The sequence below is a fragment of the Hemitrygon akajei genome, chromosome 21 (genome assembly GCF_048418815.1).
Source record: "Hemitrygon akajei chromosome 21, sHemAka1.3, whole genome shotgun sequence".
Taxonomy (NCBI): Eukaryota; Metazoa; Chordata; class Chondrichthyes; order Myliobatiformes; family Dasyatidae; genus Hemitrygon; species Hemitrygon akajei.
Genome location: NC_133144.1, coordinates 1469025 through 1491275, shown reverse-complemented (window position 1 = coordinate 1491275; position 22251 = coordinate 1469025). Strand labels below are relative to the sequence as shown.

The following is a 22251-nucleotide window of genomic DNA, read 5'->3' as shown; positions in this document are numbered from 1 at the left end:
AGAGTTGGTGTAGGAAACAGAGAGGTCGAGGTAGGTTCCAAGGATAGTTGGTTTGTCTTGTGAGGTGTAATTACGCAGAATGAACCTAAATCCACACCAGGTAATCTATTGACGAGCACAACATTCTTATGAGGTTTGATAGATGAATGCAGGGTTGACCTGAGTCTTGACTGGATGTCTCAAACCAGTTGTCCCATTCCCAAAATAAGGGGTTCTAACGTGTCGATTTAAGGTCTCATCTTGGTTGGTTTCTTCTTCTGGGTATACCCTATATTCTTCTGTTTGGATACCCTCCAACCTGATGGCATGAATATTGATTTCTCCTTGTGGTAAGCAAATTCCTCCCCCCCCCCCCCCATTCCCCACTCTGACCTCAAGAGAAAACCTGCAAATGCTGGGAATCCGATCAACGCACACAAAATGCTGGAAGAACTCAGCAGGCCAGGCAGCATCGATGGAAAAATAGTACGGTCAACATTTCGGGCTGGAAACCTTTGGCTGGACCCTTCAGCACAAAATGTTGACTATACTTTTTTCCCCCAAAGGTCCTGCCTGGCCTGCTGAGTTCCTCCAGCATTTTGTGTGTGTTGCCCCCATTCTGACCTTTTACTTCTCACCTGCCTATTACTTCCCTGGGGCCCTCTTATCCTTCCCTTTCTTCCATTTTCCACTCTCCTCTCCCACCAGATTTTTTTCTTCTCCAGCCTTTGACCTGGCTTCAGCTCTCATTTTCCAGTTGGCCTCCTTCCCCACTCTCCACATTTTTATTCTGGCTACTTCTCCCTTTCTTCTCAGTCCTGATGAAGGGTCTTAGCCCGAAATGTTGGCTGTTTGCTCCTTTTCATTGATGTTGCCCAACCTGGATTCTTCCAGCATTTTGTGTGTGTTGCTTTGGATTTCCAAAATCTGCAGAAGTTCTTGTGTAAGGGTTGACTACTTGGGGCACAAATGAGTCATTTCTTCACCCAAAGAAAGAACCGTTCAGATTCATTGCTCAAGGAGGCTGTGAGGTTCTCACTGAGTATATTCAAGACAGAAATGCGAAACAGATAGTGAACCGCAGTTCAGTCAGCATTTATGGCATGAGGAATGGAGTTGACCATTTTGGGTGGTGCCTCTTCATTATAATTAGAAAGATGAGCAAGCACATGTGTTCTAATTTGCAGAGAGAACAATGTACTTGATAGTGTAAAACTAAGGTTGCCCAAGCAAGATTACTTTCAGAGCTGGTAGCAAGTAAAAAAAAAATTAGAAAATGTGAAATAAAAGATGCTTGCTGTACCCAGTATGAGTTTTTGCATCAAAATCAGCCAATTCGGTCAAACAGGAAAGCTGGCTTCAACATTAAGTCCTGAGGGCTGCAACGTGCCTTGACAGAAAATGAGTGTGTTCTGTTTTTCATGGGATTGATCAGAAGAATTACAAGGCCAAAGGAAAGTAGATTGAGAGCATAATAGAGAATTAAAATAACAGAAAGCCAGGGATCACTCTTGAGGATTGAATGGAGCTGTTCCACAAAGTGGTTAACCAATCAGTAAAGGCGGGACTACATCATGATTACAGAATGCAACATGTAAGGTGTGTTAGTGAATTTGTATTCAAGATGGAGATTGATAGATTTTTGCTCGTGAAGGGAACCAGCAGATATGGGTCATTGCTGGGAAGTATTGTTGAGGTGAAAGTTCAGTCATAATCTTATTGAATGAAGAAGCAGGCACAAGGGGTTGAATGGCCTTTTCAGTTTCTGAGGGATGAGTGGAGGATTGGAGGGGAGAAGCAGAGGATGACGGCTGCAGCATAAGGACTCGGCGTGGATGGGATGTTGCCCTTGCACTATCGCTGAGTTTCGGTTCTTGACACTGGGGTGAAAATTTTTGACTTTTTTTATTCACTGTTGCCATTGTTGGCAATGTTCCTGTTGATGCTGGCCAATTGTTATCAGTTCTAGATCAGTGGTTCATTCTGCAAGTTGCAGAGGATTCAAAGAGAATTAAGAGATTCCCCATCAAGTCAACCCAGATAACTTTTAATGGTTGATACAGTTTTATTTGGTTAATTCAAAATGTGCTGAGGAGATTTAAAAAATGTGAGGTATCACAAAATATTAATTTGTACTGCATTAATATCAGAACAAATCCAGTGTACTGTTACATAACTTGGAAAGAAATAGGGAAGGAATGAAGGGAAGCAGTCGTAGTGTAGTCAGGTAGGATGAGCATCACATTTGGCATGGGCGAGGTGAACCATAAGGACTTGGCACTGTGGTGTATGTTTCTGTCATTTACTGAATTTTAACTGAAAACACATGGGTGTGACCAACATTTGATGTTAAGAGCTACAAGCATGTCTTGAGCCACTTGTCTTGGAGTATTGGTGTGCTGTGAGTGGTGGTGGTGCTGACTGCTTCTTCCTCTCGGACAGGGTGAATGCCTGTGTGGATGTGGTGGTGTGCGGCGTTGGCCTTTTAACAGCTCTGGGCTTGAACCCTGGTAATCGAGCGGATCATGACATACTGCAGTCGACAGAAGATCTAAGGGAAACTTTCTCTTATTTCATGGAGAAAGGAGTGGCAGCCGAACGATTCTTCGCTGAGAAGGAACGCTTTCAGAACATTGCTCTGGCTGCATCCAAGTACCCAGGAGCTAAGGTGCAGCTTTTGTTTACCGAGCAACCTATGGGTGAAGGTACAATGTTAAAGCACAGAGGCAATGCAAAAGCCCAAAACTGTAGAAGCAGCAGGACAAAATGAGACGAATTGGAGTTTTTAAATGCAACACGTTTGTAGTTTAGAGAAAAAAAAGGAACATTTTGAAGGTGCAAGCTTTTATTGAATTTAGGGAAAGGCTGCATTTTGATCAGAATGTGAGGGGTGACGTTAAGTTTAAAGAGAAATTTATTTATCTTACACACCTATGGCATGAGGATGTGTTGGTGTGTCTATAACAGACAAAAGTGGTTGAAGGTTTCATTTCAACACAAACCCCTCTGGAACTCCTGCAGCACCCAGAATCTGTTTTATGGGGTTTAACCGCCTAGCCTTTGCCTCTGAAATGAATATGCTGTTCTGAGGAGACAAGTAGATGAATGTAGGATGATTTGAATTTGAAGGTTAAGGTTATCCTGTGCAAGTGAATTTCCACCAAACAGGAATTTGTTGTAACTCTATTTGGCTATTCAGTGCTGAGGAAAGCTTTAGATAGAAGAAAGATGTGGATGGTCAAGTTCATTTGGATAAGTTGAGGGAGTTCGGGGTTTTCTCTTTGGAGTGAAGGAGGGTGGGAGGTGACTTGATTAGAGGTGTACAAGATAATAAGAGGCATAGATAGAGTAAGCAGCCAGAGACTTTTACCAAGGCAGAAATGGCAATATGAGGGGACTTAATTTTAAGCGATTGGAGGAAAGTGAGGGGTGCATATCAGAGCTAGTATTTTTTTTACTGGAGTGGTGGGTGTGTGGAATGTACTGACAGGTGGTGATGGAGGCAGATACATTAGGGGCATTTTAAACAACTCTTAGGCACATGGATGATAGAAAAATGGAGGGCTCTGTGGGAGGGAAGGGTTAGATCTTGGAGTAGGTTAAAAGGTCAGCATAACATTGTAGGCTAAAGGGCTTTATTATGCTGGAATGTTTTATGTTTAAATGGCAAATGTAATTTAAACCAGTTTAGTGTGAGATAATGCATTTGGGAAAGTGAAATGATGTAAGACGCTCAGCAGTAAATGAGAGGGTAATGATGAGTAGATTCAACCAATCACACTTGGATCACAAGACAGATCAATAAGGTGGCTGAAAAACCTTACAGATATTTGCTTTATTAGCTGAAGTTTAAAATATAAAAGCAGAACCAGTTAGATCATGATTGAGCTATTATACACAGTTCTGGTCATCACATTTCAAGAAAGATGTGAGGCGTAGATGTTACCAGGACTAGAAAATTGTTGCTTTCAGGAAAGATTGGATGAGCTATGATTTCTTCGGAGTAGTAAAGGCTGAAGAAAGACTTTAGGTGTTTAAAATTAAAGTCTTGTTAGTGTAAATAGAAAGGAGTTATTTCTCTAGCAGTGGGCAAAAACTAGGGTCCAGAGTAATTGGCAGAAGGATTAGAAAGGCGTGATGGGGTGTGGCACGTTCTGCCTGAGGGAATAGTGAAGGCACACACAGTACTTAGATGAGTGTTTGAAGAGCCCTGATACAGGACACTGCTGCAAGTTGCAATTGGGTGGGGTTTGAATGTGCAGCTGAATAGCCTTTTGTGTCATAATTTTTTTGTAATTGTGTGAATAACATTTTGTCTGGAGGTTGTGAAATGCATTGTGCAAGATTTAATTCATGCATAAATTTGTGTAATTTAAAATAGAGAAAGTATATGGATTAGGCCTGTGATTAGGCTAGGGTTAAATAGGTGAGTGGCTGGACAGCACAGCTCATTGGGCCAAAAGGGTGAGTTCCATGTTGTATCTCTGAATAAATAATACAGAAACAAATACGTCTAAGACGCATAAGTAAATTATCTTTTGCAGTCCTGGGTCCAGTGAGTGAAGCTGTGGTCCATGAAATGATGTTACATAAATGGTGCTGCTATTCTGACAGTCTTTCAGTCTACACATTTCTGTGGTATAGAGCAAAACACAGTTGACCGGTTTCCGGGAGAATGGTGTGAGATTTAAAATGAGCTATATTGCACTTTGTAAATCAATAGCTGGCTAGAGTTTATAAAAGGCTGATTAGGTAAGCTGCCAAAAGCCACGTAGTAAAATACCTTTAGTAGCTGAGAGCTAGTCCTTACAAAGAAGTCTTTTGTAAATGCTTCAGGATCCTGTAAACATGTGGTATTAACTAGCAATTGTACCTATGATCCACCAAGTTCCGGACACATTTTAACTTTTTAATATTGTATGTTTACAACTTTTTCCACCTTTGAAGATGTCAACTCTTCCCCCGGGCTATAGGCCCAAAGGTGCCAACTCTCCCCAGGGCTCAATAGAATAATAGAAAATTGTACAGAGCACTAAAATTGTGGTTTAATATTTCTATTATAACCGAAGGCAGTTATTTCATAATCTTTACAGTGAATGTCCAGCAGTTTAGTCAGTGTAGGTGGGGACAATTTGAGAGAATAAATTTGTGGATCAGACTCCATTAAAGTGTTTCAAGTTTTCTGATTACACCCTTGCATTATTGAGACCAATGGTCTTTGACAGCTTGAATTGACTCTGCTGATGAGATGAAGGCATTCCTAACTGTTATTCTTTCTGTCATCCTTACAGCACTATGTGGGCGGAAATGCTGCTCTCATTGGTCAGAAGCTAGGGTCGAATGGGAACCTGTCGGTTAGTCTATTATTTCTGTATTCTTACTACTGTAAAACCATGGTCATAACTTGCATATTCGTGGGAGAATGAGTGGGCGTCATTTCTGCTGTCGAATCTGGTGATGTTCGATCTGCAGTTTCTTTTTGGGGTCCAAGAATGAGTTGAAAACTTGTTGCTTCACGATCGTTTATTGTCCGAGATGTAACACTGAGCGTCATAAGAAGTCATTCCTACCTGTGGTCATCAAACTTTACAACTCCTCCCTCGGAGTGTCAGACACCCTGAGCCAATAGGCTGGTCCTGGATTTATTTCCACTTGGCAAGATTAACTTATTTTTATTTAATTATTTATGGTTTTATATTGCTATATTTCTTCACTATTCTTGGTTGGTGAAGCTGTAACGAAACCCAATTTCCCTCGGGATCAATAAAGTCTGTCTGTCTGAAAGTTCAAAACAAAGATACAGTCACAGAGCATGCGAAACTATTGAACAAAAAACTAAGACAAAGACAAGATCTAAGATGGCGATCTTTGCAGAGACAGACACTTTTATACTGAGAAATTCTTGGGATATGCAAGGGCCAATTAGAAGATGTAGGTATAGCATGTTTAACACTTAGCCAATGAAAATGAAAGATGATAAACCTTTGTGATTGTTATATTGCTTTGACACCAGCAGGTGGAGTCTAACTTTATTCCCAAGGGAAATTACAGTGTCAGGGTAGCATTAGAAGTTAAAAATACAAACTATGTTTGTGAAACTACAAATTGTTGCTAAAAATTCATTAATTCAATTAATACCTTATTAAAAACAAAGAACACCAGATTCTGGTACTGCTGAACAAAAAAAAAACAATCATTGTTCATTGTTCTGAATTTGTCAGTGATTAGAGATTTTTATTGTCATGTGTACATTGAACATCGTTGGCTCCATTCTCTCATACATATTGTTAAGTCTTGTGGTTCTGTTTCTCTCTGGATTTGGGTCTATTCAGTGCTGGTTGTCCCTGTAGTTGTAGCAAACTGTTGCTGATCTCAGGGTGAGGCTTTTTAGATGACAAATCTGCCACAATGAGGCCACTCTCATGTTGGAGGAGCAACACCTTATATTCCATCTAGGTAGCCTCCAGTATGATGGCATGGACATAGATTTCTTAAGTAATTTATTTTCCCCTCCCTCTTATCTCTTCACCTCAGTTCCCCAGTGCCCCTCCTCCTTCCCTTCTCCTATGGTCCACTTTTCTTTCCTATCAGATTCGTTCTTCTCCAGCCCTTTACCTTTTCCATCAGTCACCACCCAGCTTACTTCATCCTCTCCACCCACCTGGCTTCATGAATCAACTTCTAGCTTGTCCTTCTTCCTGTCCCTCCACCTTCTTATTCTGACATCTGCCCCTTTCCTTTCCGGTCTTGCTGAAGGGCCTCAGCCCAAAATGTCAACTGTTTATCTGTTTCCATAGATGCTGCCTGAGTTGCTGAGTTCCTCCAGCATTTTGTGTGTTACTCTGGATCTGCAGATTCTCTTGTGTTTATGAACAGTAGTAGCTACTTGGCTTTCAAGACCGTCACTCTTCAACATACAATCAATTGAAACACCGTGACTGCACACAGCTGATCTCCATTTAACTAATTATGACTTCTAAAACCAATTGGCTGCATCAGTGATAATTTCATGTGTCATATTAAAGGGGGTGAATACATGCAATCAATTACTTTGTGTTTTTATTTGTAATTAATTTAGACCAATTTAGAGAAACTTGATTTCACTTTAAAACAAGAGTCTTTTCTGTTGATTGGTCTCAAAAAAGCCAAATTAAATCCACTGTGATTCAATGTTGTAAAACAATAAAACATGAAAACTTCCAAGGGGTGAATACTACTTACAGGCACTGTATATCTGCCTAAGACTTGCTCAGTACTGTAGTTATAGTGGAATAACATTGTTACAAAAAATAGTAGAGCCCAAGTCCCTGAGTGTCATGGCCTGAATCTGATCGTGATGGAACACCTGCTTAGAAAGCAATTCCTTAAAGTCTCCTTCAGACTTTTTTCTTTAAATCCACGTCCTTTGGAGTTTAACATTTCCACCTTGGGGGAAAAAGGCTCTGACTATTTATGCTCTTTAAACATTGCATAATTTTAGATAGTTCTGTCAGACCACCTTCTTGCCCTCCAATGCTTGAGAGAAAGAAATCCATTTTTATCCAGCCTTATAGGTAATACAGTCCAATCTGAACAATATCCAGGACCCTCTCCAAAGTCTCCACATCCTTCCTATAGTGTGGCAACCAGAACTGCACACAATACTTAAAGTGTGGCATAACCAAGGATAACCTCCCAAATTTTATATTCAGCTCCCTTGCCAATGAAGTTAATGTAATGTGCCACCTTTACCACTCTTTCCATGTGTTGTCACTTTAGAGAAGTAACACATCTCTATACCCAATTCTATTAAAGGACTTGCCACTTTCCTGTTTCACTTGACCTTCCAAAGTACATCACCTGATGCTTGTATTAAACTCATCTGCCATTTCTCCACCTAATTTTCCAATGATCTATATCCTTTGATAACCTGCACAGCTCCACTGATTCTTGTGTACAGCACTGGGCAGACCATTAAACTCGACTGCCAAGTCTTCATCTACTTATTCACCCTGTCTATATACTGCGTTAGTGTCCCAAATATTGTCATCACAACATGCCTCCTTTCTCTTTCGGTATCACTGCAAAAAGACGGGTGCCTTGCATTCTGCCCCCACCCTCCAGTCATTAACTATATAGGAAATTATTGAGGTCCAAAAAGTGATCCATGGAGCATGCCACTAGTTATGTCCTTCCAGTCTGAAAAAAAGACATCTATTCTACCCGCTTCTACACTCAGTGGTCACTTTTTTTAGGCTTTTTGAAGGAGTGAGTGAAGATTGTTGCAAGGCAGGAGCCATTTGAAAATGTCAAGTCTCATTGGGAGTGAGTTTTATTTGAGCCAATAAAATGGGTGGTGTAAGCAAAGCAGCCATTTTGGAGCAGGAGGCTTTGGCTCAACATGGTTTGGTGAGAACAGGCTTAGGCAAGGACAGGCCAAGGATCCAAGTAAGTTTTTCTAGTAAGTTTTTTCTTCTTTGTCTATCATAGCTAAGAATGGTTTCAGAGGTGGTGGTATGTTCTTTGTGTGAGATGTGGGAACTGTAGGAGACCTCCAATCTCCCTGATGTACATGTACGTGAAGTGTGTTGAGCTGCATCTTAGAGACTATGTTGAGGAATTGTATCTGCAGTTCCATGACCTTCTCATACAAGAGAATGAGGAGGTGACAGATAGGAGCTACAGGGAGGTAGTCACCCCTAATTTGCAGGAGGCAGGTACCCGAGTGACTGCCAGGACAGGTAAAGGGAATAGGCAGCCAATGCAGGGTAGCTCTCTGGCTGACCCCTCAATAATAGGAATATTATTGGGTGTTGTTGGCGGGGTGGATGGGGGGCGGGGTGGGGAACAATCTACCAGGAAGAAGCTGCAGCAACCTGATCTCTGGCACTGAGTGGTTTAGAAGGGAAGTGGGGAGGAGAGGGTTGCAGTAGTCATAGGGGAATCCATAGCTGGAGGAGCAGACAGCAGATTCTATGGATGAAGGAGAAACTCAGATGGTATGTTTCGTCCCAGGTGCCAGGTCAGGGATGTCTCAGATAGGATCCACAACGTCTAAAGGGGGAGAGTGAGCAGACAGAAGTTGTGATACATATTAGTACCAATGACATAGGTAGGAAAAGGGAGGAGATCCTGAAGAGGGAGTATAGGGAGTTGCATAGAAAGCTGTAAAGCAGGTCCTCCAGAGTGGTAATCTCTGGATTGCTGTCTGTCCCGCGTCAATGAGGGTAAGATGATTTGGCAGATGAATACATGGCTGAGGAATTGATGCAGGGGAGAGGGTTTCAGATATCTGGATCGCTGGGATCACCTCTGGGGAAGGTATAACCTGTACAAAAAGGATGGATTGTACCCAAACCTGAGGGGTACCAGTATCCTTGTGGGCAGGTTTTCTAGAGCTGAGGAGATTTAAACTAATTTAGCAGGGGGAATAGGAAACTAGGTGATGGGGCTGATGATAGGGCATTTGGTATACAAGTAGATGCAGTGTGTAGGGAGACTGAGGAAGGACAGGCAGATGATAGAGCAAAATTGTAGGATGAGTTGAAGTGTAACAGGAAAAATCGTAAAGAGTGATGAATACAGGACTAGAGGTGTAACATTTGAATGCAAGCAATATATGGAATAAGGTAGATTATTTTGTTGAACATTTAGAGCTTGGCAGGTATGACATTTTGGGTATCACTGAGTTGTGGCTGAAAGATGATCATAATTGGGAGCTTAACATCCAACGATACACCTTGTGTTAAAAGGCGGGTAGGGAGAGGAATAAGGTGACATAGGATCAGATGATATAGCATCCTTGTGAATAAAGCTAAGAAATATTGCGAGAGAGTTGGGGGGTTTCAATATGTAGGTAGATTGAAAATAATCGGGTTGGTGCTGGATCCCAAGAGCGAATTTGTAGAATGCCTACGAGATGGCTTTTTAGAGCAGCTTATGGTTGAGCTACTAGGGGAGAGGCAACTCTGGATTGGATGTTGTGTGATGAACCAGATTTGATTAAGGAGCTTAAGGGTAAAGCAACCCTTTGGAGGCAGTGATCATAATATAAAATTCACTCAATTGTTTGAGAGGGAGAAGATAAAGTCAGATCTATCAGTCTTACAGTGGTGTAAAGGGAATTTCCGAGACATTGGAGAAAAGCTGGCCAAAGTAGATTGAAAGGGGACAATCACAGGGACAATGACAGAGTTTTTGGAGGTAATTTGGGAGGCACAGGATAGATACATCCCAAAGAGGCAGCACAGTAGCATAGTGGTTAGAACAACACTTCACAGAACAGGTGCTGCCTGTAAGGAGTTTGTATGTTCTCCCAGTAATCATGTGGGTTTCCTCCCACAGTCCAAAAATGTACCAATTGGTAGGTTAATTGGTCATTGTAAATTGTCCAGTGATTAAGCTAGGATTAAATTGGGGAATTGCTGTGGTGAGGCTTGAGGGTCCTATTCTGTACTCTATCTCAATAAATAAAGTAAAATTTTAAAAAGATGAAGTATTTTAAAGGGACGATGAGGCAACCACGCTGACAAGGGAAGTCAAAGTCAGCATAAAAGGAAAATTTGTGGGAAGTCAGAGGATTGAGAAGCTTTTAAAAACCAACATAAGGCAACTAAAAGAGCCATAAGGGGAGAGAATTTTTTAAAAAATAGATATACAAAGAATAAAAGAGGTGAGAGTGAATTTGGACCACTGGAGAGGTAGGTGTGGGGGACAAAGAAATGACAAATGAACTTAAGTATTTTTCATCAATCTTCACTGTGGAAGACACCAGCAGTATGCCAGAAATTTGAACGAGTTAGGGGGCAGAAGTTAGTATAGTTGCTGTTACTAAGGAGGAGGTGCTTAGGAAGCCATAAGGTCTGAAGGTAGATAGTCATCTGGTCCAGATAGACGACACCTCAGGATTCTGAAAGAGGTAGTTGAAGAGATTGTGGAGGCATTAGTAGTGATCTTTCAAGAATCAGTAGATTCTGGGATGGTTCCAGAGGACTGGAGAATTGCAAATGACATGCTACTCTTTAAGAAGTGAAGGAATCAGAAGAAAGGAGTGACTTGGAAGATGTTGGAGTCCATTCTGAAGGATTAGGTTTGGGATATTTGGAAACACATAAAATGGACTAAAGTTTTCTTAAGGGGAAATCTTGCCTAACAAATCTGTTGAAATTCTTTGAGGAAATAACAGGTTGGATAGACAAAAGAGAGTTGGTGAATGTTGTGTACTTGGAATTTCAAAAGGTCTTTGACAAGGTGCCGCACATGAGGTTGGTTAATAAGGTAAGAGCCCATGTGTTCTAGGAAAGATACCAGCATGGATAGGGCATTTTCTGACTGGGGAAAGGAGTGGGAATAAAGGGGGCCTTTTCTGATTAGCTATCAGTGACTAGTGGTGTTTTCAGATGTCAGTGTTAGGACTGCTTTTCACATTATATGCCAATGGTTTGGATAAAGGAATTGATAGCTTTGTGGCCAAGTTTGCGATGACACAAAGATCAGCTGAGGTACAGGTACAGGTAGCCAACTAGTAATATCATCTGGTGGAGTGGTGCTGCAGCAACAATCTGGCACTCAGCGTCAGTAAGACAAAAGAGTTGATTGTGGACTTCAGGAAGGTTGAGTCGAAGGAACACATACCAATCCTAATAGAGGGATCAGACGTAGAGAGAGTGAGCAATTTCAAGTTCCTGGGTGTTAGATCTTGGAGGAACTAACCTGGTCCCAACAAAGAGATTTGGCATGTCAACAAATACACTGAAAAACATCTATAGATGTACCGTAGAGAGCATTCTGACAGGCTGCATCACTGTCTGGTGTGGGAAGGGCTACTGAGCAGGGCTAAAAGCTGTAAGGGGTTGTAAATATAGACAGCTCCATCTTGGATATGAGCCTACAAAGTACCCAGAACATCTTCAGGGAGCAGTGTCTCAGAAAGGTAGCGTCCATCATTAAAGACCTTCAGCAACCAGGGCATGCCTTTTTCTCACAGTTGCCATCAGGTAGGAGGTTTAGAAGTCAGAAGGCGCACACTCAGTGATTCAGGAACAGCTTCTTCCCCTCTGCCTTCCGAAGCAGGAGGAGAATGGGCAAAGAAGTGGCAAATGCCATATAGTGTAGGGATTGTATAGTCATGCACTTTGATAGAAGGACAGAAGGCTGGGGTGCAAAGGAACTTGGGAGTCCTTGTGCAGATTTACCTGAAGGTTGACTTGCAGGTTGAATTGGTAGTAGGCAAGGCAAATGAAAAGTTAGCATTCATTTCTGGAGATCTAAAATATAAGACCAAAGTCATAATGTTGAGGCTCCATAAGGCACTGGTCAGGCTGCACTTGGAGTACTGCAAGCAGTTTTAGGCCTCTTATGTAAGAGAAGATGTGCTGGCAGAGGAGGTTTTCAAGAATGATTTGGGGAACAAAAAGGTTAACTTTTGAGGAGTTTATGATGGCTCTGGGTCTGTACTTGCTGCAGTTTAAGAGAATTGGTGGGGGGGGGGGGGGATGTGGATCTCATTGAAACCTATGGAATATTGAAAGGCCTGGATTGAGATGGATAATAATTAGCCATGATGGAATGGCAGAGCAGACTCAATGGGCCGAATGTCATATAGTCTTCTGATATGTTTATGGTCCTGCTGCTTAGCCCATCCACTTAGTTTTGATGTATTGTGTTCAGAGATGTTTTTCTGCACGTCACTGCTGTAACACATGGTTATTCAGTAGGCACATTTAATGTCAGAGAAATTATACAATATGCATCATGAAATTCTTTTTCTTAGCAAACATCCACAAAAACAGAGGAGTGCCCCGAAGAATGAATGACCGTTAAATGTTCGAACCCCTAAGCCCCCAAGCAGCAGTAGGGCAAAGACACCCTCCCCAACCCTGCACTCAAGCATGCAACAAAGAATCAATAAAAACACAGACTTAGAGTACCCCAAAGACTACTCGTTCACCCGGGTTTCAATCTCCCTCCCTCCCTCTCCCTTTCTCTCTCTCTCCCCCTCCCAGTAAAGGCACGGCAAGAGGGGAGACATAACAAAACAACTCACTGATTTATGGTGTTAAAAGTCTGTGGCATCGCTTTTTCTGAGCTCTGGGCACACAGCCAACTGCTTCTGGTCTTCCTTGTTCTCCCATGACACATCAGTCATTTTCGGCAGCACCAACCTTGAATCTGCCTGTCTCCAGAGCGAAGAAGATCCAGTACCCTGAAGACGCGCTAGTCTTCTCGGCTGCGCCCTTGGCATATCAAAAAGTGGCCGGTCTTGAGGGCCTGAGAGCAGGACTCATTCCTGCAAAGTACCAAAATCAGAGTGTAACTCCTGGTCTTCAAAAGAACATTGAAAGGGAAAGTCATTTGAGCTTTTGAGTATTTTTGAGTAAAAAAGTATTTGAGGTACTTCCTTTCAGCTTGAACCAATCTGGCATTTTTGCCCACAGTTCATTGATTTTTTTTGTTTCTTACACTATTCTCTGTAAACTATAGAGACAGTTGTGCGTAAAAATCCCAGGAAATCAACAGTTTATAAGATACTCAATTCAGCTCGTCTGGCACCAAGAATCATTCATGTAATGATCAAGCAACACACACAAAATGCTGGTGGAACACAGCAGGCCAGGCAACATCTATAGGAAGAAGTACAGTCGACGTTTTGGGCTGAGACCCTTTGTCAGGACTAACTGAAAGAAAAGATAGTAGTCACTTGGATCACATTTTTTTCCTTCTCCATTCTGATGTTTGGTCTGAACAACAACTGAACCTCTTAACCATGTCTGCATGCTTTTATGCATTGAGTTGCTGTCACATGATTGATTAGATTATTTGCATTAATAAGCAAAGTACCTAATAAAGTGGCTGTTGAACGTATGGGTTAAACTGGAGTCACCTCTCCCTCAGCTCAGGTTGAGTGGGTGCTCTTTCCAGAGGGTAGTTGTGTTTTCAATTTGTTTTTCTTGATTTATGGCTTCATTCATGTATAAAATGTGTAAGGGACATCATAGTACTGGTACTATTGACTGTAGAAAGGTACACTAACCCTGTCGTCCTCTGAGATCATTGCCAAACATTGTGAGTAGTGCTGAGCATTGTGGCATGCTATGTCGGTGCCAGTATGTGTGGCAGCACCTACAGGCTGCCCCCAGCACAGCCTTGGGTTATGTTGCTTAATGCAAGTGTCACATTTCACTATGTTTTGAAATACATGGGGTAATCTTGAATTGAAATAAATGCTAACATGTCATCTGTCTTTCTTACCACTGACTCAACCTGCAAGTTAACATTTTGAAAATAGTCCACGCCTTTATTTCTTCTTCCATGACCATGTGCTTCCCTACAGTGTATTCCTCTACCACTTTGCCATTCTCCCAATCTGTCTTAAGCCCTACAGCATATTCCCTGCTTTCTCAACAGTACCTGCCCCTCCATCTATCTTTGTATTGAGTGCAAACCTGGCCACAAAGCCATCAATTCCTTTATCCACAGCATTAACATACAACATGAAAAGAAGTGGTCCCAACACCGACCCCTGTAGAACACCACTAGTCATTGGCAGCCAACCAGAAAAGGCCCCTTTATTCCCACTCCTTGCCTCCTGTCAGTCAGCCAGTCTTCTATCCATCCTGGTATCATTTTGATGTACACTTGATATATAAATTTGAATCTTGAGCCAGTACTGTGGCCTAAATGAGATCAGCTGCCATGATCTGATGGGGTTTAGACCTAGAGTTGTCTGTAAATGACACAGCTGTATGTGGATTTAACCAGTACTGCTAGCATAAGCAGGGCTGCTTTTTCACAGCCATTCTTTGCCCGCTTGTTTAGATATTGGGAAGTATTATTATTCTGTTTTTGGCTGCAGGTGCTTCTGTGTGGGCCTGTGGGTCCCAAGCTTCAGGAACTCTTGGATGATCGGATTATTGTTCCCCCAGAATCTTTGCAGGAAATGGATGAGTTTCATCTCATTCTAGAATATCAGACTGGTGAGTGCAGAGTTGAGCAATCTTTTTAATCGCTACTGCTTTTTAATGTCACCATGTTGTAATTTTATCTCTACATGTCAGGCAGCATCTGGAGAGGAATGGGTAGTTGACATCTCAGGTTGAGATTTGAAAGATAAGATGGAGGGTGTCAGTATAGAAAGCTGGTGGGAAGGGGTGGAGCAAGTGGTAATAGGTGGTGGGTGGATCCAGGTAGGGGAGGGGGTTAGTTATAGGCCGATCTTCATTTGCCTATCAACCACTCCTCCCAATCTGAAACCTCTTTTGTTTGCCAACTCTTGTTCTACCCCTTCCCTCCATTTAATTCTGGCCATCTCCCCTTAGTCCAGATGAAGGGGCTCGACCTGAATTGCTGACTGTCCATCGAAAACCAACAGGATTCTGGCAGACCAAAGGGTGTCCTTCACTGAGCTGATGACCTTCTAGCAGCATACTGTTCCTGGGAACAGCGTGTTGCTCAGAGAGCCCTTTATTATGCAGCTGCTGGGGATGAACTGGGATTCAGGCTACATCCACACTACGCCGGATAAATCTGTAACCAAAGCTTTTTCTCTTCGTTTTTACCCTCTGTCCACACTAAAACGACGTTTTCATCCCCCGAAACCGGAGCTTTTCAGAAACGATTTCCAGGGTGGGTATTTTTGAAAATGCTGCTCGGGCAGATCAGTGTGGGCGGGGTAACCAGAGACTTCTGAAAATGCTGTCAGATGGCAGCGCGCCATTTCATTGTTTTCTTGAACGCAACCTAACAATTTCAGAACAGAAGGCAGAGAGACTGAAGCCAAAAGAGCTAGAAATGTGCTCACCAAATACTTTGACACATAACTTACTGAATAAATAAGTATACTGTACTCACTTTGCCCTGTTTTCTGTCCTTGCTTGTATGAAGGTGGTTTATGCAAGTACTTCTCTGACAATAGATGTGTAACAGCCTAATGTAACATTGTATGGAAATACAAGATAACACTGATGCAGACATGTTTTATACATTTAACAAAGGGCTTTATTAATGCAACAGAGTTAGTCAGTTTTTCAATGTTCGTCGTCAGCCGGGCCAATCTGTCCATAAACTCCCTGTTGGTTGCCGCCGTATGCTCCAGTATTTGTTTTTTTTAGTTTTAAGTTCTCCTGCGCGAGAGCCAACAGCTGTCCTTCGTTTTAAGTTTTTCTAGTCTGTAACTACACAAACGTGCACTTTTACAGTGAGATTCGACACTAAACGTCGCTTGCTTTCGGTAGATGTGTCCTGCGCATGCGCAGGAGGAGGAGATTCGCCGAAATCCCCGTTTCAGTGTGGATAATATTTTCAAAAACGCATAGTGTGGACGCCTATTATTTTTACGCGAAACCGGCGTTTTCAAAATTATCCGGTCTAGTGTGGATGTAGCCACAGCCCTTTGCATACTTCACACCTTATTAGCAAATCCAGAGTCTGCAAAGAGCGACTGCAATGGTGAGTGATGCCTTTCACAATTACAGTCAGCCCTCCTTATCTGTGGGAGATTGGTTCCAGGACCCCTCGCGGATACCAAAAAACGCAGATGCTCAAGTCCCTTATTTAACTTGTCTCAGTGCCGTGGAGTTTAGGACCCAGCGGAACCCCGGACCTTTATTTAACCTGTCTCAGTGTGGTGGTCTTTAGGACCCGGCGGAGCTCTGAATCCGCAGTGTTTCTGTTCACGAAAATAATCACAATCACGACTGAAAATAAAGTGGAAATAATAAAGCGGTTGGAATGAGGTGAAACACCATCGGTCATTGGAAAAGCGTTAGGCTACAGTTGGTCAACGATCAGAACAATTTTAAAGGATAAAGTGAGAAAGGCCCTGTCCCGATGAAAGCTACAATTATTACTAAGCAATGCAGTGGTTTAATTATTGAAATGCATACATTTCTTAAGTGTTTTATATGCATAGAAAGCTAAAATATATAATATATACTAAGACAAACATTTGACTAACTGACGCTAAATAATACCAGATGTATCTGTTCTGACTTACTTAGAGAACTTAAGTTTTTTCGATCCTGATGCACGATAACCTACACACATCCTCCTGTATACTTTAAATCATCTCTAGATTACTTATAATACCTAATACAATGTAAATGCTGTGTAAATAGTTGTTATACTGCATTGTTTAGGGAATAATGACAAGAAAAAAAGTCTATACATGCTTGAACAACAAGTGCTGGAAGAGCACTTCCAGGTTTTCTCAATTCGCGGTTGGTTGAATTTGCGCATGCGGAACTCGTGGATAAGGAGGGCCGACTATGCCTTCCACTCTTTTAGAATGTCCTAAAGCATAGGACCGATGAAATATCTTTAAATGTGGTTACTACTATAATCTAGGAAGAACAGCAAACATTGAATGTGTGACAACGTCATAACAAGCATCAGTGTGATGATGTCCAGCTAGAAAATTCAGAAAACTTAAGGCCAAATATATTATGTTTTATTGAGGATTGAAGTCTCACCAAGATTGAAAAAGAATAGGACAGGAAAAATTGATGTGAATAGTGGTCAGTTCGTGTTCAAAGCTGAGTTGTTCCTTATCAGTAGATTCCCCAGGTAGAGGGCGATTGAACAGAAGTAACAAATTCCATTGTTGTGTGTGAGATCTGCAATTGCCAAGTTGGCTCTGAGTTGCTTGTCTTACTCTGTTGATAATACCTTTCTAGGATTCCTCTTTTAGCTTCCAGAGTTTGGAAGGGTTGCTGACCAGTGATAACCCTCTTTGATTACTTGAGCATGCAAATGGACATGACATAGAGCCCTTCGATGGCAATTTACTAGCAATGTCACTTCAAGTTACAAAAACTCTGGTCAAGAGTTTAAAATGTCAGGGAATGTTTTGATGTTTTAACAAGTTATGTGTTTTCCCCTTTTCCCACCTCTTGTCCACAGCCTTGCATTCAGTGATAGCTGCCTGGGAAAAGTTGATGACAAATGCACTGACACATGGATTATTACATATTGCCAATGTCTGTTGTTGAGAAGAATTAAGCTAAATGTAGGCTCTTTTGTGTAGGACAAAACTGGGGGGAGATTGAGGCACCTCATGCCAATCGCTTCATCTTCTCCCACGATGTGTCGAATGGAGAAATGAAAATGTTGGAAACCCTTATATCAAGTCTGGAGGAATTTAAACCTGAGCTTGTTGTTCTTTCGGGTTTACACATGATGGAGGGACGGGGAAAGAAAGCACGAGATAAGAGACTAGAGGAGGTAAGATAAAAGTATGAACTAACTTGGCATTGAATGTATCCTGTCCCTTAATGCTTTGAACTCCTTGAGGCTATGCAGTATTTATCTTTGTTGGAATTGTCTCCCAACCCTATCTTAAACATCTCTACATCCTTACTAACAAAAAGGGCAGCACAATACCACTGCAGTTAGCTTAACGTTATTATAGTGGTGTGGGCTCGTTGGGCTAGAATGATCTGTTACCATGTTACCATGCTTTTGGGATTGTAAATTCTGATTGGCCTTCTATAGAGTTGTTGAGAGATCGGGACAGAGTTTGACACCAAGAAATAGAAGATTTCACTGAAAATTACAAAGTTCTGGCAGGATTCACAGAGGGTATTGCCCCTGCTTAAGCTGTCCAGAACTAAAAATACTCTGTGCTATTGGGATTTTATATGTTTTCTGTTGAAGTGTTGGAATGTGATTTTAATTGGTTGGTTATAAGTTTATTGTTACTGTACTGAGGTGCAGTGAAAAGCTTTGTTTTGCATGTCATTCGTTCAGAGTATTTATCATATCAGTACATTGAGCTGGTACAAGGGAAACACAATAAGAGAATGCAGAATAGTGTTACAGTTCCAGAGAAAGTGCAGTACAGGCAGATACTAAGTATAGAGGTTAGCATGACGCTATAACAGCTCAGAGTTTGGAGTTCAATCCATCTAAGTTTGTATGTTCTCTCTGAGGAATGTGTGGGTTTCCTCCTACAATCCAAAGCAGTATTGGTTGGGAGGTTAACTGGCCATTGTAAATCTTCCCATGATTAGGCTGGGGTTCAACCAGTGGGTAGCTGGTGGCACAGCTTGAAGGGCTGGAAGGGTCAATTTCATGCTGTATCTCTAAATAAATAAAATAAAGACCGTGACCAAGTAGATTGTGAGATCAGGAGTCCATCTTATTGTGGTTGGTTGTGTGTCATATCTGACAATGAGGGTAGAGTTTTTAAAATGGAAAACTATTGCACAGGGGTAGTTCCACTCTCTCAATCTCAGGTGTCCGGGTCCAGTGGTACGAGTAGTCGTCACAACTGGGGTCTTCCTTTCTTGCAGTGGAATGCATTGACAACTTCTGTCATCCCCTTTACCGTCCACAAAGTGTTGTAGTACCACCTTCCGGGCAGTGGATCTTACTGTTGAACTCATCTGCCTAGTGTGCTGGAGCTGATGTCACATACTAGGACGGGCATATCCCTATCTCACTGGGGTATGAGGCCCTCCAGTTACCCTGACCTGTTTAAGCCTGACTGTCGAAACGTTGTAGCTGCTGTTGTATGCTAACAGCTACCTGGAGAGCTGAGTGTCCAATGGGGCCCAAAGGTGATTGAGCTGTCCCAGAATGGATTTGACAAGCCCCTTCACCAGAGATGTCACTCTTCCCTAGGCATCCCTTGTACGTGAGGTCTATTCATGTCTAATAATAAGTTTGCCTTTTCCCCACTTTATGAATAAAATGCCATTGCTGCTACACTTACCTAAGAATTTTTGCCTCTTTGTTATTTTTTGATCTGCTTTTATTGCTTTTTAGAAGGCTTCAGTGCAGTTGACAGAATTTACAGTTCTGCTCTGATGCAGTGCTGATGTTCTCACCCTCTGCACATTTGTTGAATTGTCACAGAAGGATTTTTTTCTCCTTCCATTAATAGACAACTGGATTCTGATTCATTTCTTTCAACAGAAGTCATTATTGATCTACCAGTATCACTTTACTTATCAAATGCTCAATTTATAAAGATTCACCACAATAATACAGTCAAGTTGTGAGGATATGTGTCCCTGATTTACAAAGCTTTCTTTCACTGTAACGAATAATCATTAGGTGGCAGAGAAAGATGATTTCATTGTTAGCAGCTGAAATCCCAGGAGATGCAGCTGTACCAACAAAGATCAGTGTCCACTCCACTGACACCTCCTCTGAAATACACAGCTGTTTACTCAAATCATTCTCACAAGTATCTCTTGAGAGGAATGGCATCTAATTGACACAATTGACTATTGAAAAGACATTAAACTCTGATAATTTGTTACTTCAGGACATCGGTATGCTAGACTGGCAGGTTTCCGGCACAATTAGACATTGTTCCTGTTAGTACCCCAATCTGTTTTTAATTCGATATAATAAAATTTCTAGTGAACCAGATGAATTTAGAGGGATGTGGGAAGTGGGGCCCCTGTCTTTTTAAAGAGGATGCAGGAAACTGCTTGGTGAGCCAGATGGCAAACACCTAGTGCATTATCAGAGTGTTACTCTATAGGTTCCTATTATTTATGGAGATAGTTCTCCCTGGGTATACGTATTGTGTAGAACAATAATGGTGTGTGTAACTGAGAGACTAAAAATGATGTGTGAAGCTTGTGGTAAATAATCAGTAGCATGTACTCCTGAGTTTGATTATCCAAGAAAAGGCTGGATTGTTGTGGCAAGATTAGGGTGCCACAGCAGCAGTTAGCAAGATATTGTTACAGCACAGATTGTTGGGGCTTAATTCCGACGCCGTCTGTAAAGAGTTTGTATGTTTCTCTATAGACTCTATAGTCAGGGGAGCAGACAGGAGATTTTGTGGACGTGAGAATGAAACCTGTATGGTTTGTTGCCTCCCGGGTGCCAGGGTCCGGGATGTCTCTGACCGGGTGCATGACATCCTGGTACGAGAGGGAAAGCAACCAGAAGTCGTGATACATGTTGGGACCAACGACATAGGCAGGAAGAGGGATGAGGTCCTGAAGTGTGAGTTTCGGGAACTAGGCAGAAGGCTGAAGAACAGGACCTCAAGGGTGGCGTTCTCAGGATTGTTGCCAGTGCTACGTGATAGTGATGGTAAGAATTGGAGGAGATGGCATTTGAATGCGTGGCTGAGGAGTTGGTGCAGGGGGCAGGGTTTTAGATTTTTGGACCATTGGGATCTCTTCTGGGGAAGGTGGGACCTGTACAGATTGGATGGGTTGCACCTGAACACAAGGGGGAGCAATATCCTTGCTGGTAGGTTTGCTAGCATGGTTCGGGAGGGTTTAAACTAATTTGCAAGGGGGATGGGACCCAGAGCGATAGAGCAGTGAAAGAAGTGCATGGAGTAGAGCCAGATCTAACATATAGAGAGGCTTTGAGGAAAGAGAAGCAGAATAAAGGGTATAAAGGTAGTAAGGTAGAAAGGCTAAAGTGTGTGTACTTCAATGCAAGAAGCATCAGGAACAAAGGTGATGAACTGAGAGCTTGGATACATGCATGGAATTATGATGTAGTAACCATTACAGAGACTTGGCTGGCACCAGGGCAGGAATGGATTCTCAATATTCCTGGATTTCAGTGCTTTAAAAGGGATGGGGGGGGGGGGGGGGAAGGGGAGGAGGGGTGGCATTACTGGTCAGGGATACGATTACAGCTGCAGAAAGGGTGGATAATGTAGCAGGATCCTCTTCTGAGTCAGTATGGGTGGAAGTCAGGAACAGGAAGGGAGCAGTTACTCTACTGGGGGTATTCTATAGGCCCCCTGGTAGCAGCAGAGATACCAGCAGAGGAACAGATTGGGAGGCAGATTTTGGAAAGGTGCAAAAATAACAGGGTTGTTATCATGGGTGACTTTAACTTCCCTAATATTGATTGGCACTTGATTAGTTCCAAGGGTTTAGATGGGGCAGAGTTTGTTAAGTGTGTCCAGGATGGATTCCTGTCACAGTATGTTGACAGACCAACTAGGGGGAATGCCATACTAGATCTAGTATTAGGTAATGAACTGGGTCAGGTCACAGATCTGTCAGTGGGTGAGCATCTGGGGGACAGTGATCACTGCTCCCTGACCTTTAGCATTATCATGGAAAAGGATAGAATCAGAGAGGATAGGAAAATTTTTAATTGGGGAAGGGCAAATTATGAGGCTCTAAGGCTAGAACTTGCGGGTGTGAATTGGGATGATGTTTTTGCAGGGAAATGTACTATGGACAAGTGGTTGATGTTTAAGGATCTCTTGCAGGATGTTAGGGATAAATTTGTCCTGGTGAGGAAGATAAAGAATGGTAGGGTGAAGGAACCATGGGTGACAAGTGAAGTAGAAAATCTAGT

At 42.2% G+C, this 22251-nt stretch overlaps 1 protein-coding gene across 6 annotated transcripts in view; it reads left to right on the top strand.

The window, feature by feature from the left end:
• The window catches only part of adpgk (ADP-dependent glucokinase), a 36273-nt gene that overhangs the window by 1046 nt on the left and 12976 nt on the right, over nucleotides 1–22251 (top strand). For 3 of the 6 annotated variants that reach the window (XM_073024709.1, XM_073024707.1, XM_073024706.1), the window contains exons 2-5: nucleotides 2422–2647; nucleotides 5271–5333; nucleotides 14813–14933; nucleotides 17981–18177. In XM_073024709.1, coding sequence (XP_072880810.1) covers nucleotides 2555–2647; nucleotides 5271–5333; nucleotides 14813–14933; nucleotides 17981–18177 — 474 coding nt within the window. In that variant the 5' untranslated portion in view covers nucleotides 2422–2554. The remainder of the gene's footprint in view (nucleotides 1–2421; nucleotides 2648–5270; nucleotides 5334–14812; nucleotides 14934–17980; nucleotides 18178–22251) is intronic. The other 3 variants (XM_073024712.1, XM_073024710.1, XM_073024711.1) reach the window with 1 other exon arrangement.